The 24,063-nt window shown below is 41.7% G+C and overlaps 1 protein-coding gene across 1 annotated transcript; it reads left to right on the top strand.

The window, feature by feature from the left end:
- The first annotated feature begins 7,016 nt into the window (after positions 1-7,016).
- Positions 7,017-9,717, top strand: LOC122544018 (probable G-protein coupled receptor 139). Its single transcript, XM_043683033.1, has 2 exons — positions 7,017-7,086; positions 8,822-9,717. The coding sequence occupies exons 1-2, from the start codon at positions 7,017-7,019 to the stop codon at positions 9,715-9,717; spliced, it is 966 nt and encodes a 321-aa protein (XP_043538968.1).
- The last annotated feature ends 14,346 nt before the right edge of the window (positions 9,718-24,063 follow it).

The raw sequence follows: 24,063 nt of genomic DNA, 5'->3' as shown, positions 1-24,063 counted from the left end.
TACCTGCTCTATAGTTGCCTGGATTCCTTTCTTTTTGAAAAGATGGACAACACTAGCTAAATGCGAATCACTCCAGGATCACTCCAGTGACTATCGAGGATGCAAAGGTCTTTGTCAAGGCCGCAGCAATCTCTTCACTTGTCTCTCTCAATAACCTGGGACAAATACCATCGGGCCCTGGGGTCATAACCACCTTAATGCTCTTCCAAAGTAACACAAGTTATTGGTGTACATTCAGTTCCTGTTTTCGGACAAACACACAGTGAACGCTGCAACCTGACTTTTATCAAACAAGAAATGCCGAGTGAAATGTGTCCTTTGGGAAAAAAAGTTTGTTGCTTAGAATTTACTTTCGTTGATTCATATTCCATCTTATCTGCCATACCCAATATTGGCAGCAATATATACGACAGCAGAGGTGGTTGTCTTTTATCAGAAGCATCTGGAGTTTTTTTATTCAGTAAATCAAAGATATTTTCCGTACTGTTGATTAGCAGAAAGCTAACATCAAACCATGATCATTGCCTCGGCATAACAAACTGTCCAGCAATAATGCTGGAGAAAATTTGAATTCTCAGTCGTATAACTTTCATACAAAGCCACAGCCTGGTTACTGCAGAGAAACGAAACGTTGGTCCGTTCCCCTATTCGTGTTATTCCCTCGTTGCTTCCTCATTACTGTGCACTTTATACTTCCACATCTTGGTCTTCCTGCCTTGAACATTTCTCACCTCAGCCACTTCTTATCTGATCGAGTGTTGTGGAAGAAGAAACAGCAAAGAGGAATGGAACAGTGTAATGATCGTTTCATCAGAACCATTTTGTTGTTAAAAGCAAAAGAATTAAGAAAGTTCTCAAAGGATTCTGTGAGACCTCGAACTCCTGACTTATAAGGGCAGTGCTTTAATCACTGGAGCGTTAATATGGCAAGAATTGAGTGTTGCTTGACATAATCAGACATATAAACAAGTCTCATACAACCTAAGATAAAGCCTAGAACTGTGCCTAGGAAGACACAGTCACATACAATATAAACTGCAATGTAATAGATGATTGGATAGCTCGTGTAACATAAACCCAGTCTACCCAATAGAAAAAGACGAAGGCAGGGCCAAAAGGGCTATATGCAAAAGCATGGGAGAATGCAATTGGGAATCAGACAGCTTCCAGAGTGACGTGAGCTGTGACATGATTCAACTTCATTTGGCCCAATACATTAGAATCTGAGACATAAACAGCTTTTGCTCTCAGTTCATTTTGTTGTCCTTCATTGTGCTCAGTAACTCAATGGTGGTTCATTCACTTACAGTCCGAAGAGAGTGCAGTAGTGAATTAATTCACTGACTGAAACTCGACAGAGAAACAACTTCCAGCAAAATTTGCGTTATATTCAGAAAAGCTCGAATGTTGCAACAGGATAAACTCAGGCTGTTAGACTGCAAGTTGCTGGTACCAGAATAAATACTAGTCGCTCTAGGTGGGTTATTAGGAACACTTTAGAGTCACAGCTTCGCTTTCTGTCTGAACATCTGAGGATAGCGACTGAATGACAGAATCTCCATGACACAGAACTGAAAAACGTTATCAGAAAGGATTAGATCAGAGCAGTGGATATTTCAAATTCAGATTCAAACCAAAAAAAGGGAAATGCCAGAAATAAAGTACTGTATAGAACATAGAACAGTACAGCACAGGCCCTTCGGCCAACAAAGTTATGCTGAGCTTTTATCTAAATCGAAGATCAATCTAACCTGCACACCCCTCAATTTACTGCTGCCCATATGCTTGTCCAACAGTTCTTGAAATGTCACTAACGTCTCTGACTCCAACACTACCACTGCTGGCAGTGCATTCTGCACACCCATTACTCTCTGCATAAAGAACCTTCCTCTGACATCTCCCCATACCTTCGTACATATCACCCTAAAATTATGACCTCTCGTGACAGCCATTTTTGCCTTCAGGAAAAGTCTCTGGCTATCAACTCCATCGACTCTTCTCTTTACCTTGTACACCTCTACCAAGTCATCTCTCTTCCTTTTTGTGTCCAGTGAGAAAAGCCTGAGCTCATTCCACCTCTCTTCATAATATAAGCCTTCCAATCCAGGCAGCATCCTGGAAAATCTCCTCTGCACCCTCCCTGAAGCATCGCCATTCTTCTTATAATGAGGCAACCAGAATTGGACACAATATTTCAAGTGTGGTCTAACCAGGGTTTTATAGAGCTGCATCAAACCTCTTGGCTCTTACACTCTATCTCCCTGTTAATGAATGCCAAAGCTCCATAAGCCTTATTAACAACCCTATCACTTTGGGTGGCAACTTTGAGCGACCTATGCATGTGGACTCCAAGATCACACTGTTCCTCTGCACTGCCAAGAATCCAATGTTTAACCTTGTATTCAGCATTCAAATTCGACCTTTCAAAATATATCAGTACGCAATTACCCAGTTTGACCTCCATCTGCCACTTCTCAGCCCAGCTCTGCATCCTGTTAATGTCATGTTGAAGCCTGCAACAGCCCACAACACTATCTACAGCACCACTTACCTTTCTTTGTATCATTGGCAAACGTACTAAGCCACTCTTCCACTTCTTCGTCCGAGTCATTCATAAAAGCTATAAAAGAGCAGAGGTCCCAAGAAGAGATCCCTGCAGGACACCACTGGTCACCGCCCTCAGGCGGAATACTTTCCATCCTCTACCACTCGCTGTCTTCTTTCGGCCATCCAATTATGTATCCAGAAGCCAAATTTCCCTTTATCCCATACCTCCTAACTCTCTGAATTAGCCTACCGTGGGGAATCTTATCAAGTGCCTTACTGAAATCCACATACACGACATCCACTGCTCAGCCTTCCTCAATTTGTCTTGTCGCGTTCTCAGGAAAATGATGGAAACTATTTAAGCCAAATTACCCCATCACCCTTAAGGATGTGTCTAAGGATGCTCTCACCTCACTTCCCTGTGTCCCTGGTGCTTCTGTGTAACCGGGAGGGGGTGAACTGCCTGTCAGTGAATGAGCTGGACTTCAGTATTACCAGGGAAATGGTTCTGATTTAGAGAGATCGCAACAATTACAGCTGTGTCTGTACTTCCACAATTCTTTCGCCATACTTGGGGCTCATTGGCTGGACCAATATTTGTTGTCACTGGCTGCTTGCCCTGGAGAAAGTCACAGTCAGCAACGTCCTTGTACTGCTGCTGTCCTTGCAATGCAGGGACACGCACATTGTTATTAGGAATTCTTACCAAATTGTGATCCAACGACAGTCTTGGAATATTGATATACTTCCAAGTTAGGATGGTGACTGACTTAGAGGGCCAATTACAGGGATTGTAATCAGGAAGCTCAGGAGTTTCCATTGGATTTGGTCTGTTCTCAGCTCAACAGCTTCTCAAGAGTTGTGTTAGTCTCAACATCAAGAAACTGGCCATGACAAATCCAATGACGCTTCCCTTATAGGTCAGTGAACACATCAGCTGAAAGCAATAGCTACTTTGTCAGAGTAATCCAGAGATTCCTCATCTTATAGCAATGAATTATTTTGTTACTAAAGAAACAATTATGGAAATTCAACACTCCCTGGAATTGAAGCCGGTTTTCGAGCACCAATCCAAGTTGGGTTCAAACAAAAGGATGTAGACCTTGTAATAATGGAGGAGGGGTTTGATTTGTAGGATTTGATACAACGAGAGAGATCATTTGTTAATTGGATTAGCCTCCAAGGAAAATGAGAAATCGCATTGATGCATAAAAAGAATCGCTTGTTATTAGAATAAAACAGATAAAACAATGAAATACCTGGCTAAATTAGAGGAAACCTTCAAGACCATCAATAATACCCTTAATGGCATAAAAGAGGAGGAAAACCACACAAACTTCCATTCCTAGATGTCACAGTAGAGCGAACATCCAGTGGGGAACTTCAAACCAGCGTCTACAGGAAAACAACACATACAGACCAAATTTTGAACTACAGAAGCAATCACTCCAACATCCACAAATGAAGCTGCGTCAGAACATTATTTCAACGAGCCATCACACACTGCAGCACAGAGGAACTACGCAGGGCAAAGGAAAATCATCTATACAGAGTATTCAAAAAGAACAGGTACCCAATGAACGCAGTCCTCAGGTTTTTCAGTAACAAACACAAACAAGCAGACAAAACATGTTCAGAAACTCTAGCCACTCTCCCCTACATCAAAGACATCTCGGAAATGACTGCCAGATTACTCATACCCCTTGGCATCATGGTAGCCCATAAACCCACCAACACATTAAAACAGCAGCTAATGAACTTGAAAGACCCTATACAGACAAAACCCAAACCTAATGTTATTTACAAAAAAACGTGCAAGGACCGTAACAAACACGACATTGGACAAACTGCCAGAAAACTAGCCACCAGGATACCTGAACATCAACTAGCCACAAAACGACATGACCCTCTATCATTAGTATCCTTACATACAGATGAGGAAGGATACCACTTCGACTGGGACAACACGTCCATTCTAGGACAAGCCAAATGGAGACACACACGAGCATTATTAGAAGCATGGCATTCCAACTGGAACTCTTTCAACAAACACATTGAGTTAGACCCCATCTAGCACCCCTTGAGAAAAATAACAGGAAATTATGTCACCAAAGGAAATGATGTCACCACAGAAAATGACATCATCAACCCAAAGAAACTCAAACATATAAATAGCAAGCAGGAATTACCAATAGTGCTTCGCCTGGAGGCCCACTGAATATGTTACCTAGTGGGGTGACAAAACGTCTGGAAATGAACCTTCCAGCTCAGCAGCAAACCTACATCCAGAACCTCAATCTGAGCTACAAATCTTCTCCAAACTCGCTAATGCCAATAAATTGGTCAGGTGGGACGAATAGTCACAAATACGTTACAATCCAAAGATGTGTGACATGATGCATTTCATGATGTTGTACAAGGTAATAAAAATTCAGAATTATTGGATGAATTTTGAATGATGTGGAGAACATTATACATTTTATTTTTATTTTATTTATTGTCACGTGCATTTTGTTACAAAATGCAGGAAAAGTGTTGTACAGTGCAACCACTCTCCAGCACCATCTTAAATTACAGAAAAAATAATTAAGACAGAGAACACAAAGACAAAAACATGTAGAAATAAAGAAACATCATTCAACTTCACAGCCATTCTTGTTAAGTGCTCCACTGTGGACCATGTGTCCAGTGGCCATCCAGGAGTCCCTACCACTATGCTGCCATCACTTCAAAAAGAGTCACCACTCCGGCACCATCTCCCATCTACTGATGCCCCCGACACTAAGATCGTTGCTGGAGCTTGCCAATACAGATTTGATTCAATTCACTAAAGTACCAGGTAGAAGTGGTAGCTAAGGTGGCAAAGGAAACCCTTCCCTTTATTAGCCAAGATACAGAATATAAGAACTGGATAATCTTGAGAGTGATGATCATGTAATTTTAAATGCCAGTGGAGAAGAAATCCAGAGTTCCAAATATAAACGGTGGGATTTTGCATTCAAATCCCACATAGTAGCTGGTATAATGAATAATGAATTGACAAATCTGCAATATAGAACTTATCTCCATAATAGTGTCCATGGTATCGAGCATTGATAGTCATAAAAGTTCTTTTGGTTTATTGGCGCCCGTTAGGAAAGAACATCAGCCATTCTTACTCTTATAATTACTGCTCTTCATATTCTTCTAGCCTATGAAACAACGTAGACACCTGGAATTGGAGCAATTAGGTAGTTGGTTTTGATTGGTGGAAATTGAATGACCTTAAGAGCCTTTTTTCTATGCTGTCCACCTCTGTGACCCTATTACTCATAGTAGCACACTCTTCCCTGTTCTCTGAAATGGTCTTGAAAGTATTACATTGAAGAACAATTACAGACGACAAACAAAGCTGGTATTGACAATAATGCTCAAATCCTATTAAAGGATAATGTAACTGTAAAAATCACTTTTAGGTTGCAACTTGAGTAGATTACACTGCGCTGGCAACCTCATTAGAGAAAGAATTAAATTGTATTGGAGAGAGTACAAAAGAACATTGTATTCCCTTTCATCAGAACGAAGAAATGTAGGTATTTGGAAGAAAATTATTGCAATGTTCTCTTTGAATGACGGAGGCTGAGGGGAGATTTGATTTACAAAATTGAGTGGGACCGAGATGTGTGAACGTGAAGGTCTTGCAAGCCTTAACAGTGATGGTGGTGATTGGAGGATCAGAGATTTAAAGAGATTGGCAGAAAGTTTGGATGAGTCATGAGGAAAAACATTTTTCCACAGGTGAATAATGAAGTTTAAATCTCTCTGGATATGCACCTCAAGTCCTGCACCCTGCCGGGCTGTGGACCAAATGCTGGAAAGTTGGATGAGGCAGGTTGGTTTGCTTTGGAATCGGATCTCAGCTCAAACCATCATTTGCCCCATTTAATGAAGACTCAAAGGCTTGCGGGAGTGATGCAGATTTTATCCACAGCAGGTCCTCCACATATATGGCAGAAGAATCCACTTTACCAACGTCATCATTAGAAATCATTATTTTTATTGTTCTTTTATGGGATGTGTGAACTGCTAGCTGTGCCACATCTTTGTCCATTTTTAATCGCCCGAATGGTGGTGGTGAATTGCCTTCAAGGATACCCACGTTGCTGTTTGGAAGTGATTTCAATAATTTTCCGTTAATATCAGTGAAGCAATGGTGACGTGGTTCCATTTCAGGATTTTATGAGCGTCCTGGAGAGATGTGTGCAGGTGGTAGTGTTCTTATGTTTCTGCTTCCATTGTACTTCCAGATGATAGACTGTGTACGTTTGGCCAGGCATGAAACCATGAGTTAATTTGTTTGTAAGTTGATATATTGCAACCTAATTGTCCCTCCAGAGAATGCCACTTGTCATAACTGAGGGGTGCTTCATCACAGAGCTTGCTTCTAAAAATTTCAGAATTCGTTTAGTTCTCTTAGTTTGAGAAAAATCATGCACACACCGACAAAGGGTCTCTTCTATGCCATCTGCTACCCCATTCTGGCTGCCGTGGGTGTTCCTGGTAAGCAATGGATAACAAATAATGAATTTATGATGCTGTAAATTTAAAGAAATGTTTTAACTTCCCTTTATAGAGCAGACTAAATTATTCAAATATTTAGTGCTGTAAGGGATTGTAAACAGGTTCTAAGATTTATGCAGGCGAATCATCGAGTATTATACCATTATAATAAATCACACAGCAATTGAAGCTTGTACCATGAAACGTTGATAGTACTATTGAAACTATAATGCTACACCTTAAAGGAAATGCAATTTATCAGATTGCTAATCTATGACTTGTGGCATATGCATGAACAGTTTTGTTTACATTATTGAACATTATGTTTTATTCCAATTTCATAAACCAATTCCAGTACCTTTAGTAAGGTGTGGAATAAAACCTTATCACAAGTGTCAAAATATCATTTTTTCTGCTCTTAAACTTATTTCATGCGCTCATCTTATTATAGTGTTCACAAATGGATTATTAGAGTATGATTATTATGTCAAATAAATGGTAATAACGGGTAATTAGTCCCTCAAATGGTGCAACCAATCTCTCTGAGCAGATCTTAAAAATTAATAATGAACTTCGTTAAAAGTTAGAGATCCAAGATTTTTAAACGTTTCACATCTTTATATTCTACTCATAGGATTGAGGATTTGGCTTTTAATTTGGATAATTAGCTTAATTAAATTTCAATCATCAGCTGGATGTTGCTAATGTTGGAAGGGTCAACATCACTTGCTTATCACTAGATTTCAGTTGAGAAGCTGGACCTGTGCTTGTTTCTTCAGGCACTTCAGTGTTTATGGGGATTGGGTTTAAGGGCCTTTTACAAGCAAATTTGACAACAAATGGTTCAAGAAAAGAATTAACCCAACGTTTCATCAATGAACTATGTCTAAAGCAACAACCTTAAAAAGAAGAAGAGAGGCAGTAGTTGTGAGATGTAATCATAGATTCCGTACAGTGGGGAAACAGGCTTTTTAGACCAACAAGTCCACAATGACCCACCAAAGAGTATCCCCACAACCACTCCCCGTACTCAATATTTCCCTGAACCAATGCAACTAGCCTACACATCCTGAAACACTGTGGGCAATTTAGCACTGCCAATTCATCTAACCTGCACATTGTTGGACTGTGGGAGGAAATTGGAGCATCGGAAGATATTCACACACACGGGGGCGAATGTGCAAGCCCCACACAGGCAGTCGCCTGAGGGCTGGATTTGAACGAGGGCCCCCGGTACTGTGAGGCAGCAGTGCTAACCACTGAGCCATTGTGTCACCATAATTGTAGAGATTAGGCTCTTAGTGGCTAATAACATGATTAACAGTGATGACGGGAGTAATATCAAGGAATAATAATACGACAGAATTGAAAGTATTCTGAGACCCAAAAATTATTTCAGCAATTGTAGGAAATAACAAGCAAGACTATGGAAACATATGAAAATTTGAAGGTGATGATTATTGAGATCAAGATATTCCTGGAGAGGGATCCATTTGGAGCCAGCTAGCATATTGTTGATGGATAGTCTGACTTGGTTTGATTAATATAATGAACAGAGAAAACAAATCTGGATTAAGTTCATTAACTTGCCATGAAGATTGAATTAGTCATCAGAAAGAATAATATTCAGTCTGCGGATGGCAAGTGGGCAAGTCTTTTGGATATCAGTTGCTTGTAGCTTGATGTAGTAACTGGGGTTCAATTAGGAACATCATTTCTTTTTTATCTCTCACAGCCAACTTCCTTGCAATTCCAATCTTAATCCGAGGACGGTGTGGTCTCTCTTGGTGCATCACCTACTACCTGGTGGCGATAGCAGTGAATGATTTACTTGTGATCATTACAGCTGTCATTCTCAACCGGATCAGCCGTATCTACTTTAGGAACAGTGTCCTGTCCACCACCCCCGTGTGCAGTATCAGCCCGGTGCTTGTTTATTCTACAAGGGATAGCTCAGTATGGCTGACAGTGGCCTTTACCGTCGACCGTTTCATAGCCATCTGCTGCCAGAACTTGAAGACCAGATACTGCACTGAGAAAACTGCATCACTGATCATTGGAATAATCTGTGTCCTGAGCTATATCAAGAACATCCCTTTATACTTCATCTACAAGCCTTTGTATATCTTAGATGGAGTGCCCTGGTTCTGTGACATCAAATCTATCTTCTACACCTCAACCATCTGGCAGGCGTATGATTGGCTGGATCATATCCTCACTCCTTTTCTGCCATTCCTCCTCATTCTGATGCTCAATGCCTTGACAGTAAGACACATCCTCGAAGCCAACAGAGCCCGCAGAAGGCTCCACAGCACTGACAATCGTGAAGACCAGGAGATGACCAACCGCAGGAGGTCCATTGTGCTGCTCTTTGCCATCTCTCTCAGCTTCCTCCTCCTTTGGGTCACATATGTCGGGCATTTCCTCTATGTGCGGGTGACAGGGGAGGGGTATTTCACGAGCCTGAATACCAACAATGTGCAATATGTCCTTCAAGAGACAGCCATAATGCTCACGTTTCTCAGCTGTTGTAATAACGTCTTTATCTATGCGGTATCACAGAAAAAGTTCCGAGAGGAGCTGAAGAACTTGCTGATAGGTCCTTTCACCAGGCTCGCTGCTTGTTTTTAACAGTGGTAAATCAGAATGATGTCTCCACTTATTTGATTTCTATTAGTGTGGCTCACGGCATTACAATCTTTCCATGGTCTCAGAAAATTTTGTGAAAAGCCTTTTGGATGTAGGAGGCATCAATTCCAAATGCTAATGCCACAGCACTCTGCTCTGAATACTGATAGAATGCTCAATAAAAGAATGCAGAGTTTTGAGAATACATAGTCAATCACTGTTCTTCTGACCCTTTCACTTGGAATGGAAAATAACCCACGATTTCATCAAAATGAAAAGACAGAATTCTGCTCCTGGGATCTGGGACAATATATATCCCTGTTCAACACCACAGAAGACAGGTTCCTGATTATTCACCCATCCAATTGCAGAATCTTACCTTGGCACATTTGCTGCCAAAGCACGAAAGGATTAGTAACTGAAAAATAATTTGGGTAGTCCTGGGGTCACGGAAATAGCAGGATCGATGTTCATGCTGGGTTTTTTTTTTACCATTTTCGTCCTCCTTCTCTCCATTCCTTTATGCTCTCGTCCTAATGTTCCTTCCTCAGTTTTCCCCAGCATGACTTCACAGTGGATGAAGATTGTTTTTCCTAACGAAAGTCTGCAGATACTTTGTGCTATTTTCTTTCTTTCTATCTATCCATCTGTCAGTCTATCTATCTATCTGTGTATTCATCTATCTATCCATCTATCTATGTATTCATCTATCTATACATCCATCTATCAATATATCTGTCTATCCATCTACTTACATATTCATCTATTTACCTATCACTCTATCTATGATTCTGTCACTATCTAACTATCTATCTGTCTCTCTCTGTGTATCTATCTATCTATCAATTCAACCGCATTCATCTATCTATCTATCTACGCATTCATCTATCTCTCTACCTACGCACTCATCTAACTATCTACCTATGCATTCATCTATCTATCTACCTATGCATTCATCTACCTACCTACCTATGCATTCATCTACCTACCTACCTACCTACCTACCTACCTATCTATCTATCTAACTGTTTTGCAATTGAGAGGACGGAGTGGATTTGAGGAGATTGGAGACATGATCCAAGATGTCACTGGAATTGATAATAACCAAACTCATGGACATAGGGCAAATTAGCGAAATGCATGAGAGCAAGTCCCTGTATTATCGCTAATCATGCTGGCGAAAACTGAGTTTAACTGGGATCCTGACTGAATTTAGCAAATGTATATTTTATTATAATAAATGCATAACGCAGCAAAAATGACAACTAAACGAAATCTTCAGGGAATAGGTTCATCAAATTGTGTTAACATTACCGACAATGAGGAACAAGCACAGAAATGCAAACAATGTGAGCTAAATTACATTTACCAACAATACCACAACTAAGGTAAACTGAATAGGCATTAGTGAAACACGTTTCATGACTTTCGCGTGCGCTGTACCACTCTGAAATCCCGTCATATTCAGGTTTTGTACAGCTCATTCCGTGCTGTGTATCATTGTCCATCTGTTCTCACACCATGCTCAATTCGTTTTACAGCTCCCTCTGTGCACCGTATCACAGAGTCTATAATGCACTGGGATTGACAGTCGAGACAGAGATGGCATGAGCGTCTTGAACATTGACTCCAGATCCCATGAAGTGTCATGACTTCAGGTTAAATATGGGGAAGGAAACCAACAGCGAATCAGATATTAGTCTTCAGCCAATTCGGTTCACTCCATGTGATGTCAAGAAACACTTGGAGGGAATGCATCTTCAAGGACTACTGGGTTTAGTCCACAATGTTCCAGGAATTCAAGTTAACATCATATTGCAGGGATTGTGAGCAGTGTTGTACATTCACTTCAGCCGTTTTCTCTGAATCTTAAAAGTCTATTGAAAAACTTGTAGGACAGAAGCAAAAAAGAACCTTTCCATTAAATAGTCTCTTGGCGCCCCTGAAGAACTCCACGCTGAGCCTGTTTGTGAATTGATTGTGCTGTCAGTGTAGGTGGTGCTGCCCTCTGTCGGAATCCCTCATGATTTTCACTCTCCGTCTGTGCTGTGCCATCGTGCCACCAGCAGTGTGTAGTATTGTGTCACTTTACGCAGAACAGAAAGAGACAGAAATAGACAGAGGGGGACTTTCATTTTTTTTTAATTCATTCATTCCCCATAAAATATCTCTCATTGCAGACAGAGATCCGTGCATGTACATTTTTCTATGGGCCAGACCAGATCCCCTCAAAATATTTCACGAAAGTAGTTCAGACCCTAATTTTTTCTTATTTTAAAGGCAAATGTAAAGTATCTGTTCCAGATACAATGGGACTGGTCAAACTACTCGACGTTAAGCAAAACACAATTTATTTAACCATTGTAGTTCAAACACAAATAAAGAAAGACAAAATTTAGAATAACAACTCCTGGAAAACTTAACAGAATAATAGATACATTAATTATTACTAATTAACTGTTCCAATACAGTAACTTCCCATAAACAAAGTCCTTGGCAAAAAGGAAATTTCAAACGCAGATTCTCACATGTAGTTCACCTATTAAAGAGGAATAAAAAAACAAGAGAAAATTCAGACTGCAGCAGCCAGGCGACACACCGATGCCCTCAACTCTTTTGGGACCCCAAAAGCTTCTGACTTAGACATCCTGACCTGTGACAGCTGGCCACACCCATTCAGGCAGCCGAACAAAAACACCCTCGTCCTCCCGAGCTGTCTAATCAAGTAGTCTTCAGTAGCCAGCTCAATGTCTCTCTTAAAAGAAGACTGGACAAAACATCACATAAAGAAGCATACAGAAATAAAGGAACACAATTCTCTCATTGCAAGCAGGGGATGCACACAAACGGGCATACACACACACATACACACGTAGAACACACACAGATGAATACAGAGATACATACACAGATGCAGTAGGAGATGCACAAACATTGTACACAAAGTAACATTTAAAAGTCTATGCCATACTTATTCGTAATTTAATGCCTTTTGTCACAATATTATTTTCATTCAGGTTTTACTGTTGTCAACATAATGCAAACGTTTGATTTTTGCCTTTGTTGCAGCGTCTAGTTTTTCTGGTACAAAGTCCTGAATGCAAGAGACTGAGATCTCGACACCCGCTGCAACGGTCGCAAATACCGCCCATTCACATTCCCAGGGGAAGGCGTTTCGGTTTCCAGGAACACTGCTGCCTGTGAACGGAGTGATTCAGTTAACCACACTCCCCTTTTATTTTCACATTCGACAATAAGATTCAAAATGCTCCAGCCCTATCAAACAGTTCATTTCACCTTAGAATGACTTTCTTCAAAGATAACCTGTCCTCATAATGCCTTTGAAACCTTTGCAGCATTCTGTTTTTCTCCAGAAAGTGGGAATATGAGGATCGAATATGAGGAACTGCAGTTGGAGCATTTCTGTGTCTAATTTTGTGATTCTGTCAGTGAGTAAGAGTTGACTGAGAATGAATTCGAGGGGCCCTATTCTCTCCCTAGTTACCCTTTTGTCCTTAATGTATTTGTAAAAACCCTTTGGATTCTCCTTAACTCTATTTGCCAAAGCGATCTCATGTCCCCTTTTTGCCCTCCTGATTTCCCTCTTAAGTATACTCCTACTGCCTTTATATTCTTCTAAGGATTCATTTGATCCATCTTGTCAATACCTGACATATGTTTCCTTCCTTTTCTCAACCAAACCCTTAATTTCTCTCATCATCAAGCATTCCCTACACCTACCAGCCTTTCCTTTCACCCTAACAGGAATATATTTTCTCTGGATTCTCGTAATCTCATTTCTGAAGGCTTCCCATTTTCCAGCCATCCAACATCTGCCCCAATCAGCTTCTGAAAGTTTTTGCCTAATACTATCAAAATTAGCCTTCCTCCAATTTAGAACTGCAACTTTTAGGTCTGGTCTATCCTTTTCCATCAGTATTTTAAATCTAATAGAATTATGGTCACTGGCCCCAAAGTGCTCCTCCAGTGACCCCTCAGTCACCTGCCCAGCCTATTTCCCAAGAGTAGGCCAAGTTTTGCACCTTCTCTAGTAGGTACATCCACATATTGAATCAGAACATTTTCTTGTACACATTTAACAAATTCCTCTCCATCTAAACCCTTAACACAATGGCAGTCCCAGTCTACGTTTGGAAAGTTAAAATCCCCTACCATAACCACCCTATTATTCTTACAGATAACTGAGATCTACTTACAAATTTGTTTCTCAATTTCCCTTTGACTATTGGGGTGTCTGTAATACAAGCCCAATAAGGTGATCATAACTTTCTTATTTTTAAGTACAACCCAAATAACTTCCCCGGATGTATTTCTGGGAATATTCTCCCTCAGCACAGCTGTATTGCTATCCCTTATCAAAAACACCATTCCCCCTCCACTCTTGCCTCCCTCTCTGTACTTCCTGTAGCATTTGTATCCTGGAACATTAAGCTGCCAGTCCTGCCCATCCCTGAGCCATGTTTCTGTAATTGCTATGATATCCCAGTCCCATGTTCCTAACCATGCCTGGAGTTCATCTGCCTTCCCTGTTAAGCCCCGTGCATTGAAATAAATGCAGTTTAATTTATTAGTCCTACCTTGTTCGCTGTGTTGCTCCTGCCTGCCTTGACTTTTTTTTTTAAGATTACATACAGTGTGGAAACAGTCCCTTTGACCCAACGAGTCCACACCAACCTGCCGAAACGCAACCCACCCAGACCTATTCTCCTACATTTACCCCTTCACCTAACACTACAGGGAATTTAGCATGGCCAATTCACTTAACCTGCACATTTTTGGGCTGTGGGAGGAAACCAGAGCATCCGGAGGAAACCCATGTAGACACGGGGAGAATGCGCAAACTCCACACAGACAGTTGCCTGAGGCAGGAATTGAACCCAGGTCTCTGGCGCTGTGAGGCAACAGTGCTAACCACTGTGCCACCGTGCCGCCCATTGGCTTGCTTCTTTTCTCAACTGTATCAGTCACAAATTGATCTCTTTCCTCACTATCTCCCTGCGTCCCATTGCCTGCACCACTGCCCCCCCCCCAACTTAATTGTTTAAATTCTCCTGAGCAGCTCTAGAAATTCTCCCTGCCAGTATATTAGTCCCCTTTCAATTCAGGTGCAATTGGGGTGGCACGGTGGCTCAGTGGTTAGCACTGCTGCCTCACAGTGCCAGGGACCCAGTTTCGATTCCAGCCTTGGGCGACTGTCTGTGTGGAGTTTGCACTTTCTCCTCATGTCCATGTGGGTTTCCTCTGGGTGTTCCAGTTTCCTCCCACAATCCAAAGATGTGCAGGTTAGGTGAATTGGCCAGGCTAAATTTCCCATAGTGTTAAGTGCAGTAGTCAGGGGTAAATGCAGGGTAGGGGAAATGGGTCTGGGTGGGTTACTGTTCGGAGGGTCGGTGTCGACTTGTTGGGTTGAAGGGCCTGTTTCCATACTGTAGGGAATCTAATCTAATCAATCCGTCCTTCCCATACAGGTCACTTCTACCACAGAAGAGATTCCAATGATCCATAAATGTGAATCCTTCTCCCATACACGAGCTCTTCAATCATGCATTCATCTGTTCTATCCTCCTACACCTACATCAATAGCTCACAGCACCAGGAGTAATCCAGATATTACTACTCCTTTTTAAATTCCGGCCTAACTCTCTATATTCTCCCTTCAGAATCTCATCCTTTTCCCTTCTTATGTCATTGTGGCAATGTGGACAATGACCTCCTGCTGTCCCTCTCCCCCTTGAGAACTTTCAGCACCCTCTCTGAGACATCTTTGATCCTCATCCGACAAGAAGATCATATCACTCTACTAAAGGCCATTTTTGCATCTTTCAATCTACAGACTCAGAAAATAGCACTGTCTTATTCCTGTACAAAACACTGCTCCAGGCTAACTTAATACTTATGGCTTATATTTTTAAGTTTAATTAAGAGACATGTCTCAATAAAACATTTAATCAAGAAAGAACCCACTCTACTCACTACTGCAGACTTACTGTAAGGCCACACTTTAAAATATTCACTTACTTGTTTCTGTGCTGTGACCTCTCCCAAACAGGTTCCTCCAAGATTAGTTATGAATTTCAGTGTTTATTAATTTTCCCAGACACACTCTGATGTCCAATGATACATGAGTTCAAACAGCAAAGGCAGTAACTGTGCAGGTTCACTGCTGTGTCACTTAGAATTGTGGGTTTCTTTTCCTCTCTCTCTCTCTTTGTCCTGCATTGACCTCACCATGTATTGCCTTTGTTTGTTCCTCTCCCTTTTAAAAGTGCTGTTGTTTTGTTATGTCTGATTGCATTTCATCTGGTTATTTAGCTTAATGCTGAGCCATCTGCAGCTCACTAATGTAAATCCATCTTTCACTCAGTATGTCTTATGGAATACTCCAGAGGCAGAATGATGAGAGCAAGAAGGCCCTTGATGTCTCCTCTTATGCTCAAAGGGTCACAGCCTCGGGTCAAGAACTGATAAAAATCAGGAGCGTTGTCCCACCAGAAGCTGATAAAAGGCAGGCAATGGAGCAACTTACTCTATTCTGTCTGAACTAAAAATACTCCCAATGTCAGGACAGCCTGGCTTAGTAATGGCGAAAATGCCACATAAAATATTTAACTAAACATTCAGCAGCTAAAAATGTCAATGTTCAGTCAGGTTTGTCCACACCACATGTGGACAAACCATGAGCTGATTCTCAGAACTAGAGTTCTTCTCATACATAAGTCTCATGGAGCACAAATCCTGGCAGGACAGCCTGGCTTAGTAATGGCGAAAATGCCACATAAAATATTTAACCACATGTGGACAAACCATGAGCTGATTCTCAGAACTAGAGTTCTTCTCATACATAAGTCTCATGGAGCACAAATCCTGGTCTCTATTTGACACACCACACATATCAAATCCCACAGCATGAAACTGATACAGGGATATCACTGAATAGTAACCCTCAAATATTAAAAATCAGAGATCAATGTCGATCAAGCAAGGCAAAGATCAGAAGTAATGGAAATACTCAGCCATTGAGACCTCCATGGCACAAGATGGAATTCAACCCCAACAACAGGAATGGGCACTTGTCTGTTGTACACACTCTGAAGCTTTCTCCACTAGTTATAGTTTATTTATTCTGGGTAATGATGTTTATAAATATGTTAAAACATTGCCATATTTTGATGAGAAAGATGTTGGAGCCTTCTTTATTTCATTTGAAAAATTGGCTAGGCAGATGGAGTGGTCAGAGGGCTTGTGGGTAATGCTGGTTCAGACCAAGCTGCTAGGCAGAGCTAGTGAGGTATTTGCATTGCTGTCAGATGAGGGGTCAAGAGATTATGCAGATGTCAAACAGGCTCTTTTGAGTGATTATAAATTGGTACCAGAAGCGTATAGATAGTGGTTCAGAAAAATAAAGAAGGAACCAGGTTAGACTTACGTTGAGTTTGAAAGAATTAGACATAGTAATTTTGATAGATGAGTGTAAGCCTTGAAAATGGATAAGACCCATGAGTCTGTAAGAGATTATTCTGCTGAATGAGTTCAAAAACTCACTTCCAGAGATGGTAAGAATTCACGTGGATAAACAGAAACTTCAAGAAGTGAGAAGGGCAGTAGAGATGGCAGATGAATATGCATTGGTGCATAAAGTTAAATTTAGCTTCCAACAGGAACTTCATCTTCTGAGGGATAGAAATTGGAAGAAGGGGAGATCCTACTCCACAAAACACAGAGTAGAGTACACTGTTAATCGTTTACCACAGGTGACAAAAGAAGTTCAAGAGGACGAAAAGGAGGTAAAAGCCCTCAGGTGTTGTCACTGTAGCAAAGTGGGACACGTAAAGTCACGTGCTGCTTGTTAAAGAAAGGCACTGTGGGAAAAGGTGTGGGAAAAATGGGATTAGTGCAAGCAGCAAAGGAAACCAGAAGAAAACTCAAGGAGCTGCATGAAAGCTCATAGCCTAGGCAGGGGACTGGGTATGGAGTTCGTACTCAATCACTATAAAAACTTCATCTCTGTGCGTAAAGTTTACTCAGAAAGAACATGGGGAGAAGGGAAAGAAGTTACAACTTTGAGAGATGTGGAATCTAATCAGTCTCTAATAGTAAGAGATAAATGGTATTTTCACTCTTTCTGACATGTTACCCGGGAGAATGGTAACTTCTGCAATAGATGGTCAGAAATTTAGCATTCCCCTGTGTAAGATCAGGTTGGAGAGACAATTCAGGGCTGGAGAAGTAACAGTGGGAGTGATTGACAGAGTGTCAGTTCCAGGAACGTTTGTTTTGTTCTTGGGAATGATTTAGCAGGATCCAAAGTGGGAGTGACACCTCTTGTTGTGGATAAGCCAAAGGAAGACCAGGAAACTGAGGAGTTAGAGGAAAGATACATTGGACTTTTTCCAGTATGCGTGGTAACAATATCCCACTGTCGTATGTCACAAAAAGAAACAAAAACAGAAGAGAAAGACAAAGGAGTTGATGTTCAGTTAGCTGACATCCTGTTTGATGTAATGTTTCAGGAAAAACCTTAACAGGTAGGTGGTCGGGCAGAAGTGTTTAGTCCTGAAAGGCTAATGGACTTACAACAGCAAGACAAGCTGTATATTGATGTATACTCAGAAAAGGAATCAGAATGTATTCCAGTGAGTTATTATCTTAAAGATAGAATCCTGAAGTGAAAGTGGAGACCACAGCAGGTTATTGCAGAGGAGAGATGGGCAGAAGTGCATATTGTCTAGCTATCACCATTGTTAACAGTTAACCCGAGAATGCAACTTTAAAAAAAAGGTTTTGTGATTTACATATGAAAGAAGTGAAACTATCACTGTATTCTAACAGATGAAAGGCTTAACAGACAATCAATTTTTCAATGTATAATTTCAGTTACATCACACTGCAAATTTTTGCTATAAATTCTGTGTGTTAGCCCTCCACTATTACCTGATGAAGGAGCGTCGCTCCAAAAGCTAGTATGCTTCCAATTAAACCTGTTGGACTATAACCTGGTGTTGTGTGATTTTTAACTTTGTACACCCCAGTCCAACAACGACATCTTCAAATCAGCACACAGACAGGAAGTGTTAAGGGTAGCACATGAATTTCCATTAGGAGGTCAGCGAGGTGTGAGAAGGACTCAGGCTAAGGTACAAAAGCACTTCTATTGGCCTGGAATGCACAAGAATGTGGTCAAATTTTGCCGTACATGTCATATATTCCAAATGGTAGGTAAGCTATAGGCAGTAATAAAACCTGCATCTTTGATGCCAATTCATGCACTCAAAGGACCTTTCACACAGGTTATAATTGATTGCCTAGGTCCCCTCCTTAAAAGTAAAAGTGGAAACCAGTACTCGCTAATCATAATGGAGGTGTCTACCAGATTTCCAGAGGCAATTCCATTATAGAGTATTAAGGCAAAAGAGTGGTAGGGGAGTTCGTAGCTTTCTTCACGTGGTATGAGCTACCCAGAGAGATTCAGATAGAGCAAGGGTCTAACTTTACTGCTGGGCTGTTTAAGGAAGTCATGGATAGTTGAGACATACAACACTTTTAATCAAGTCCATACCATTCTGAATCCCAGCGAGCTTTGGAAAGATGGCATCAGACCCTGCAGACCATTTTTAAAGCGGACTGTCAGGATTACCCAAATGATTGTGATAAAGGTATGCTATTCGCAATGCCCCAAATGAATCTACAGCATTTACTCCCTCTGAGTTAATATTCAGACATGGAGTGAGAGGGCCTTTGAAATTAATTAAAGAAAAATTGACAGGATCGAAGTCAGAGACCTCACAATTGAATTATGTATCAGAGGTGAGGGGGGAGATTAAATCAGGTAGGTGATTAGCTAAACAGCACCTGAGGAGGGCACATTATAGAATGAAGCAGGCAGCAGATAAAAACTCTAAACTTCGGACGCTTTCCCATGATGATAATGTATTAGTACTGTTACCTATGATAGGAGATCCCTTCAAAGCCAGGTTGAGTGGTCCCTATCAAATTGAGAAAAAGTTGAGTCAGGTGAACTACCTAGTAGAGATAACGGATAGGAAAAAAACTGCATTGGTCATGTAATGTGAATATGTTAAAACTTTGCTGTAAATGAGACAGGGTACTGGAGTAACGGGTGTTATAGACCCGCAGAGTAAGGAATCAAATCCAGATGACATGGAGTTTGATGTGTCTCAAAATACGTTAAATAATGAGGACGTCCTTGAGGAGTGGGATAGGTTAGTGAACGATCTGTCTCAGGAGCAAAGAACCCAATTGAAAGGTTTGTTGTAGCAGTGTGAGGACATATGCAGGAATAAGATAGGGAGGATGCAGTCAGAGGTCACGAGGTTTCCAGGGAGCAGTGGAGCCTGTCGGGATATGTGAGTAAAGGGTTTAAATTTCTTTTAGTTCCAGTTTCTCTTCAGTTCCTGGACGTTATCAGAGAGGCCACAAAGTCTCCAGGGAGCAGCCAAACTTCTCGGGATATGTGAGTATATCGTTAAAATTTCTTTTCGTTCCGGTTTTTCTTCAGTTCCTGGATGCAGTTGAAGAGGTCACGAGGTCTCCAGGGAGCAGCAGAGCCTGTCGGGATACGTGAGTATACAGTTTAAATTTCTTTTGTTCTGGGTTTTCTTCAATGACTGGACTCAGTCAGGTAGGTCACGAGGTCACATACTTGGATGGTTGCTTTACCTGAAACACTACTCTGGTAGTGTCTCCTATCTATCCTCCTCCTCTAACCTAAAACAAAGTTCTGTGCGTCGGTTGGTCAGGTGTTTTCTTTCATGTTTCATTTTTTTTCCCGCTATTTGGGAAATTAGAATAGCAGGAATGGAGGTTAGGGCAGCTGAATGTTCCTCCTGCAGTAAGTGGGAGGTAAGGGTCACCTCTAGTTATTAGTGGGAAGTGCACTCAACTCCAGCTCCTCAACAACCGTGTTAGGGAACTGGAGCTGGAGCTGGAGCTGGATGAACTTCGGATCATTCAGGTGGCAGGGGGGTTATTGAGAGGAGTTACAGGGAGGTAGTTACTCCACAGCCTCGTGAAGAAGGTAGATGGGTTACCGTCAGGGGTAGGAAAGGGAACCGGCAGGCAGTGCAGGGATCTCCTGTGGTGGTTCCCTTCATCAACAAGTATACCATTTTGGATACTGTTGGGTTGAGTGGGGGGGGATGACTTACCAGGGGTAAGCAATGGGGCACAGGTCTCTGGCACAGAGTCTGTCCCTGTTCCTCAGAGGTGAAGGGGGAAGAGGAGCAGAGCATTAGTCATTGAGGACTTCATAGTTAGGGGAACAGATAGGAGATTTCGTAGGAACAAGAGAGATTCACGATTGGTTTGTTGCCTCCCAGGTGCCAGGATTCGTGATGTCACTGACTATGTTTTTGGGATCTTTGAGGACGAGAGGGAGCAGGCCCAAGTCATGGTCCACATCGGCACCAACGACTTAGGTAGGAAGAAAGGTAGGGATCTAATGGAGAAATTCAGGGAGCTAGGATGGAAGCTTGGAGCTAGAACAAACAGAGTTGTTATCACTGGTTTGTTGCCCGCGCCACATGCTAGTGAAGCGAGGAACAGGGAGAGCGCGGAGCTGAACACGTAGCTGCAGGGATGGTGCAGGAGGGAGGGTGTTGGATTCTTGGAAAATTGGAACTCTTTCTGAGGAAGGTGGGACCTCTACAAACAGGATAGTCTTCACCTGAACTAGAGGGGTACCAATATCCTGGGGGGTAAATTTGCTAATGCTCTTCAGGGGAATTTAAACTAATGCAGCAGGGGGATGGGAACCTGCATTGTAGTTCCAGTGTACAGGAGATTGAGAATAGTGAAGTCAGGGATAGGTTTATAAGGTCGCGAGAGGGCACCAGCAATCTGGATGTTGGTTTGAAATGTGTGTACTTCAATGCCAAGAGCATCAGGAATAAGGTGGGTGAACTTGCTGCATGGGTTGTTACCTGGGATTTTGATGTTATGGCCAGGAGGGACAGGAATGATTGTTACAGATTACGGGATTTAGATATTTCAGCAAGAACACAGAAGAAGGTAAAAGAGGCAGGGGTGTGGCATTATTAATAAAGGATAGTATTACAGCAGCTGTGATAATGGTTGAGGACTCATCCACTAACATAGTTTGGACTGAGGTTGGAAACAGGAAAGGAGAGGTCACCCTTTTCTGTAGGCCTTCAAATTGTTCCAGGGATGTAGAGGAAAGGATAGCAAAGATGATTCTCGATAAGACGAGAGTAACAAGGTAGTTGTTATGGGAATTTAACTTCCCCAATATTGACTGGGAATACTATAGTTCAAGTAGTTTAGATGGGTCAGTTTTTTTTCAATGTGTGCAGGAGGATTTTCTGACACAGTATGTAGACAGGCCAACAAGGGGCGATGCCATTTTGGATTTGGTACTTGGGAATGAACTCGGCCAGGTGTTAGATTTGGAAGTGGGAGCCTCCTTTCTGATGAAGGGATAGGTATATACTGCAGGGAAAGAGGTATAACTGGGGAAAAGGCAATTATGATGTGATTAGGATGCACAGGAAGGGGAAGGAAACCAGAGGGATGGACACTCTTGAAATGTGGAGCTTATTCAAGGAACAGCTACTGCGGGTCCTTGATAAGTATGTAACTGTCAGGCAGGGAGGTAGTTGTCGAGAGAGGGAGCCATGGTTTACGAAAGAAGTTGAAGCTCTTGTCAAGACGAAGACGAAGGCTTATGTGAGGTTGAGGTATGAAGGCTCAATTAGGGGACTTGAGAGTTATAAGTTAGCCAGAAAAGATGTAAAGAGAAGAGCCGGGGGGTACCTGAGAAGTTGTTGGTGAATAGGATCAAGGAAACCCTAAGGCTTTCAGTAGGTATATCTATAGGAATAAGATAATGACTAGAGTAAGATTAAGGCCAATTAAAGATAGTAGTGGAAAGTTGTGTGTGGAATATGAGGACATAGGGGAAGCGCTTAATGAATACTTTTTGTCAGTATTCACATTGGAAAAGGTCAATGTTAGTGAGAATACGGAGATACAGGCTACAAGATTAGATGGAATTGAAGTTTACAAAGAGGAGGCTTTAGCAATTTTGGAAGATCTGAAAATAGATAAGACCCCGGGCCCCCACTAACCTTATTGAGTTCTTCAAGAAGGTGACAAAACAGGTGAATGAAGGTAAGGCGGTTGATGTGGTGTATATGGACTTAAATAAGGGGGTTGATAAGGTTCCACACAGTGGGCTATTGTACAAAATAAGGAGTTTCGGGATTGAAGGTGATTTAGCATTTTGGATCAGAAATTGGCTCGCTAAAAGGAGACAGAGGGTGGTGGTTGATGAGAAAAGTTCATCCTGGAGTTCAGTTACCAGTGATGTGCCACAAGGATCTGGTTTGGGGGCCACTGCTCTTTGTCATATTTATAAATGATCTGGAATGGGCGTAGAAGGTTGGGTTAGTAAATTTGCTGAAAATGTGTTGCTGGAAAAGCGCAGGTCAGGCAGCAACCAAGGAGCAGGAGATTCAACATTTCAGACATGAGCCCTGCCCGAAGCGTCGATTCTCCTGCTCCTTGGATGCTGCCTGACCTGCTGCGCTTTTCCAGCAACACATTTTCAGCTCTGATCTCCAGCATCTGCAGTCCTCACTTTCTCTTAGTAAATTTGCTGATGACACTGAGGTAGGCAGAGTTGTGGATAGTGCCAAAGGATGTTGTGGGTTACAGAGGGACATAGATAAGATACAAATCTGGGCTGAGAAGTGGTAAATGGAGTTTAATGCAGAAAAGTGTGAGGTAGTTCACTTCAGAAGAAGTAACAGGAATGCAGAGTACTAGACTAATGGTAAAATACTTGGCAGTGTTGATGAACAGAGAGATCTCGGTGTCCAGGTTCATAAATCCCTGAAAGTTGCCACTTAGGTTAATAGATATGTTAAGAAGTCATGTGGTGTGTTGGCATTTATTGGTATGAGGATTGAGTTTCGGAGCCACAAGGTCATGCTTCAGCTGTACATCACACTGGTAAGGTTGCACCTGGCGTATAGCGTACAGTTCTGGTCACCACATTATAGGAAGTATGTGGAAGCTTTGGAAAGGGTTCTGAGGAGATTTACTAGAATGTTGCCTGGTATGGAAGGAAGGTGTTATGAGGAAAGGCTGAGGGAACTGAGGTTGTTTTCATTGGAGAGAAGATTAAGAGGTGACTTAATCAAGACATATAAGATAATCAGAGGGTTGGATAAGGTGGATAGTGGGAGCCTTGTTCCTCGGATGGTGAAGGCTAACACGAGGGGACATAGCTTTAAATTGAGGGGTGGTAGATTTAGGACAGATGTCAGAGGTAGTTTCTTTACCCAGAGT

The sequence above is a fragment of the Chiloscyllium plagiosum genome, chromosome 45 (genome assembly GCF_004010195.1).
Source record: "Chiloscyllium plagiosum isolate BGI_BamShark_2017 chromosome 45, ASM401019v2, whole genome shotgun sequence".
Taxonomy (NCBI): domain Eukaryota; kingdom Metazoa; phylum Chordata; class Chondrichthyes; order Orectolobiformes; family Hemiscylliidae; genus Chiloscyllium; species Chiloscyllium plagiosum.
The sequence above is the reverse complement of the archived record's forward strand: the minus strand, read 5'-3'. Positions and strand labels throughout refer to the sequence as shown.

Coding starts and splice junctions, on each gene's coding strand:
- LOC122544018 (XM_043683033.1), top strand. CDS start 7,017: ATGCACACACCGACAAAGGGTCTCTTCTATGCCATCTGCTACCCCATT. Junction 7,087..8,821: donor GGCTGCCGTGGGTGTTCCTG/GTAAGCAATGGA, acceptor TATCTCTCACAG/CCAACTTCCTTGCAATTCCA.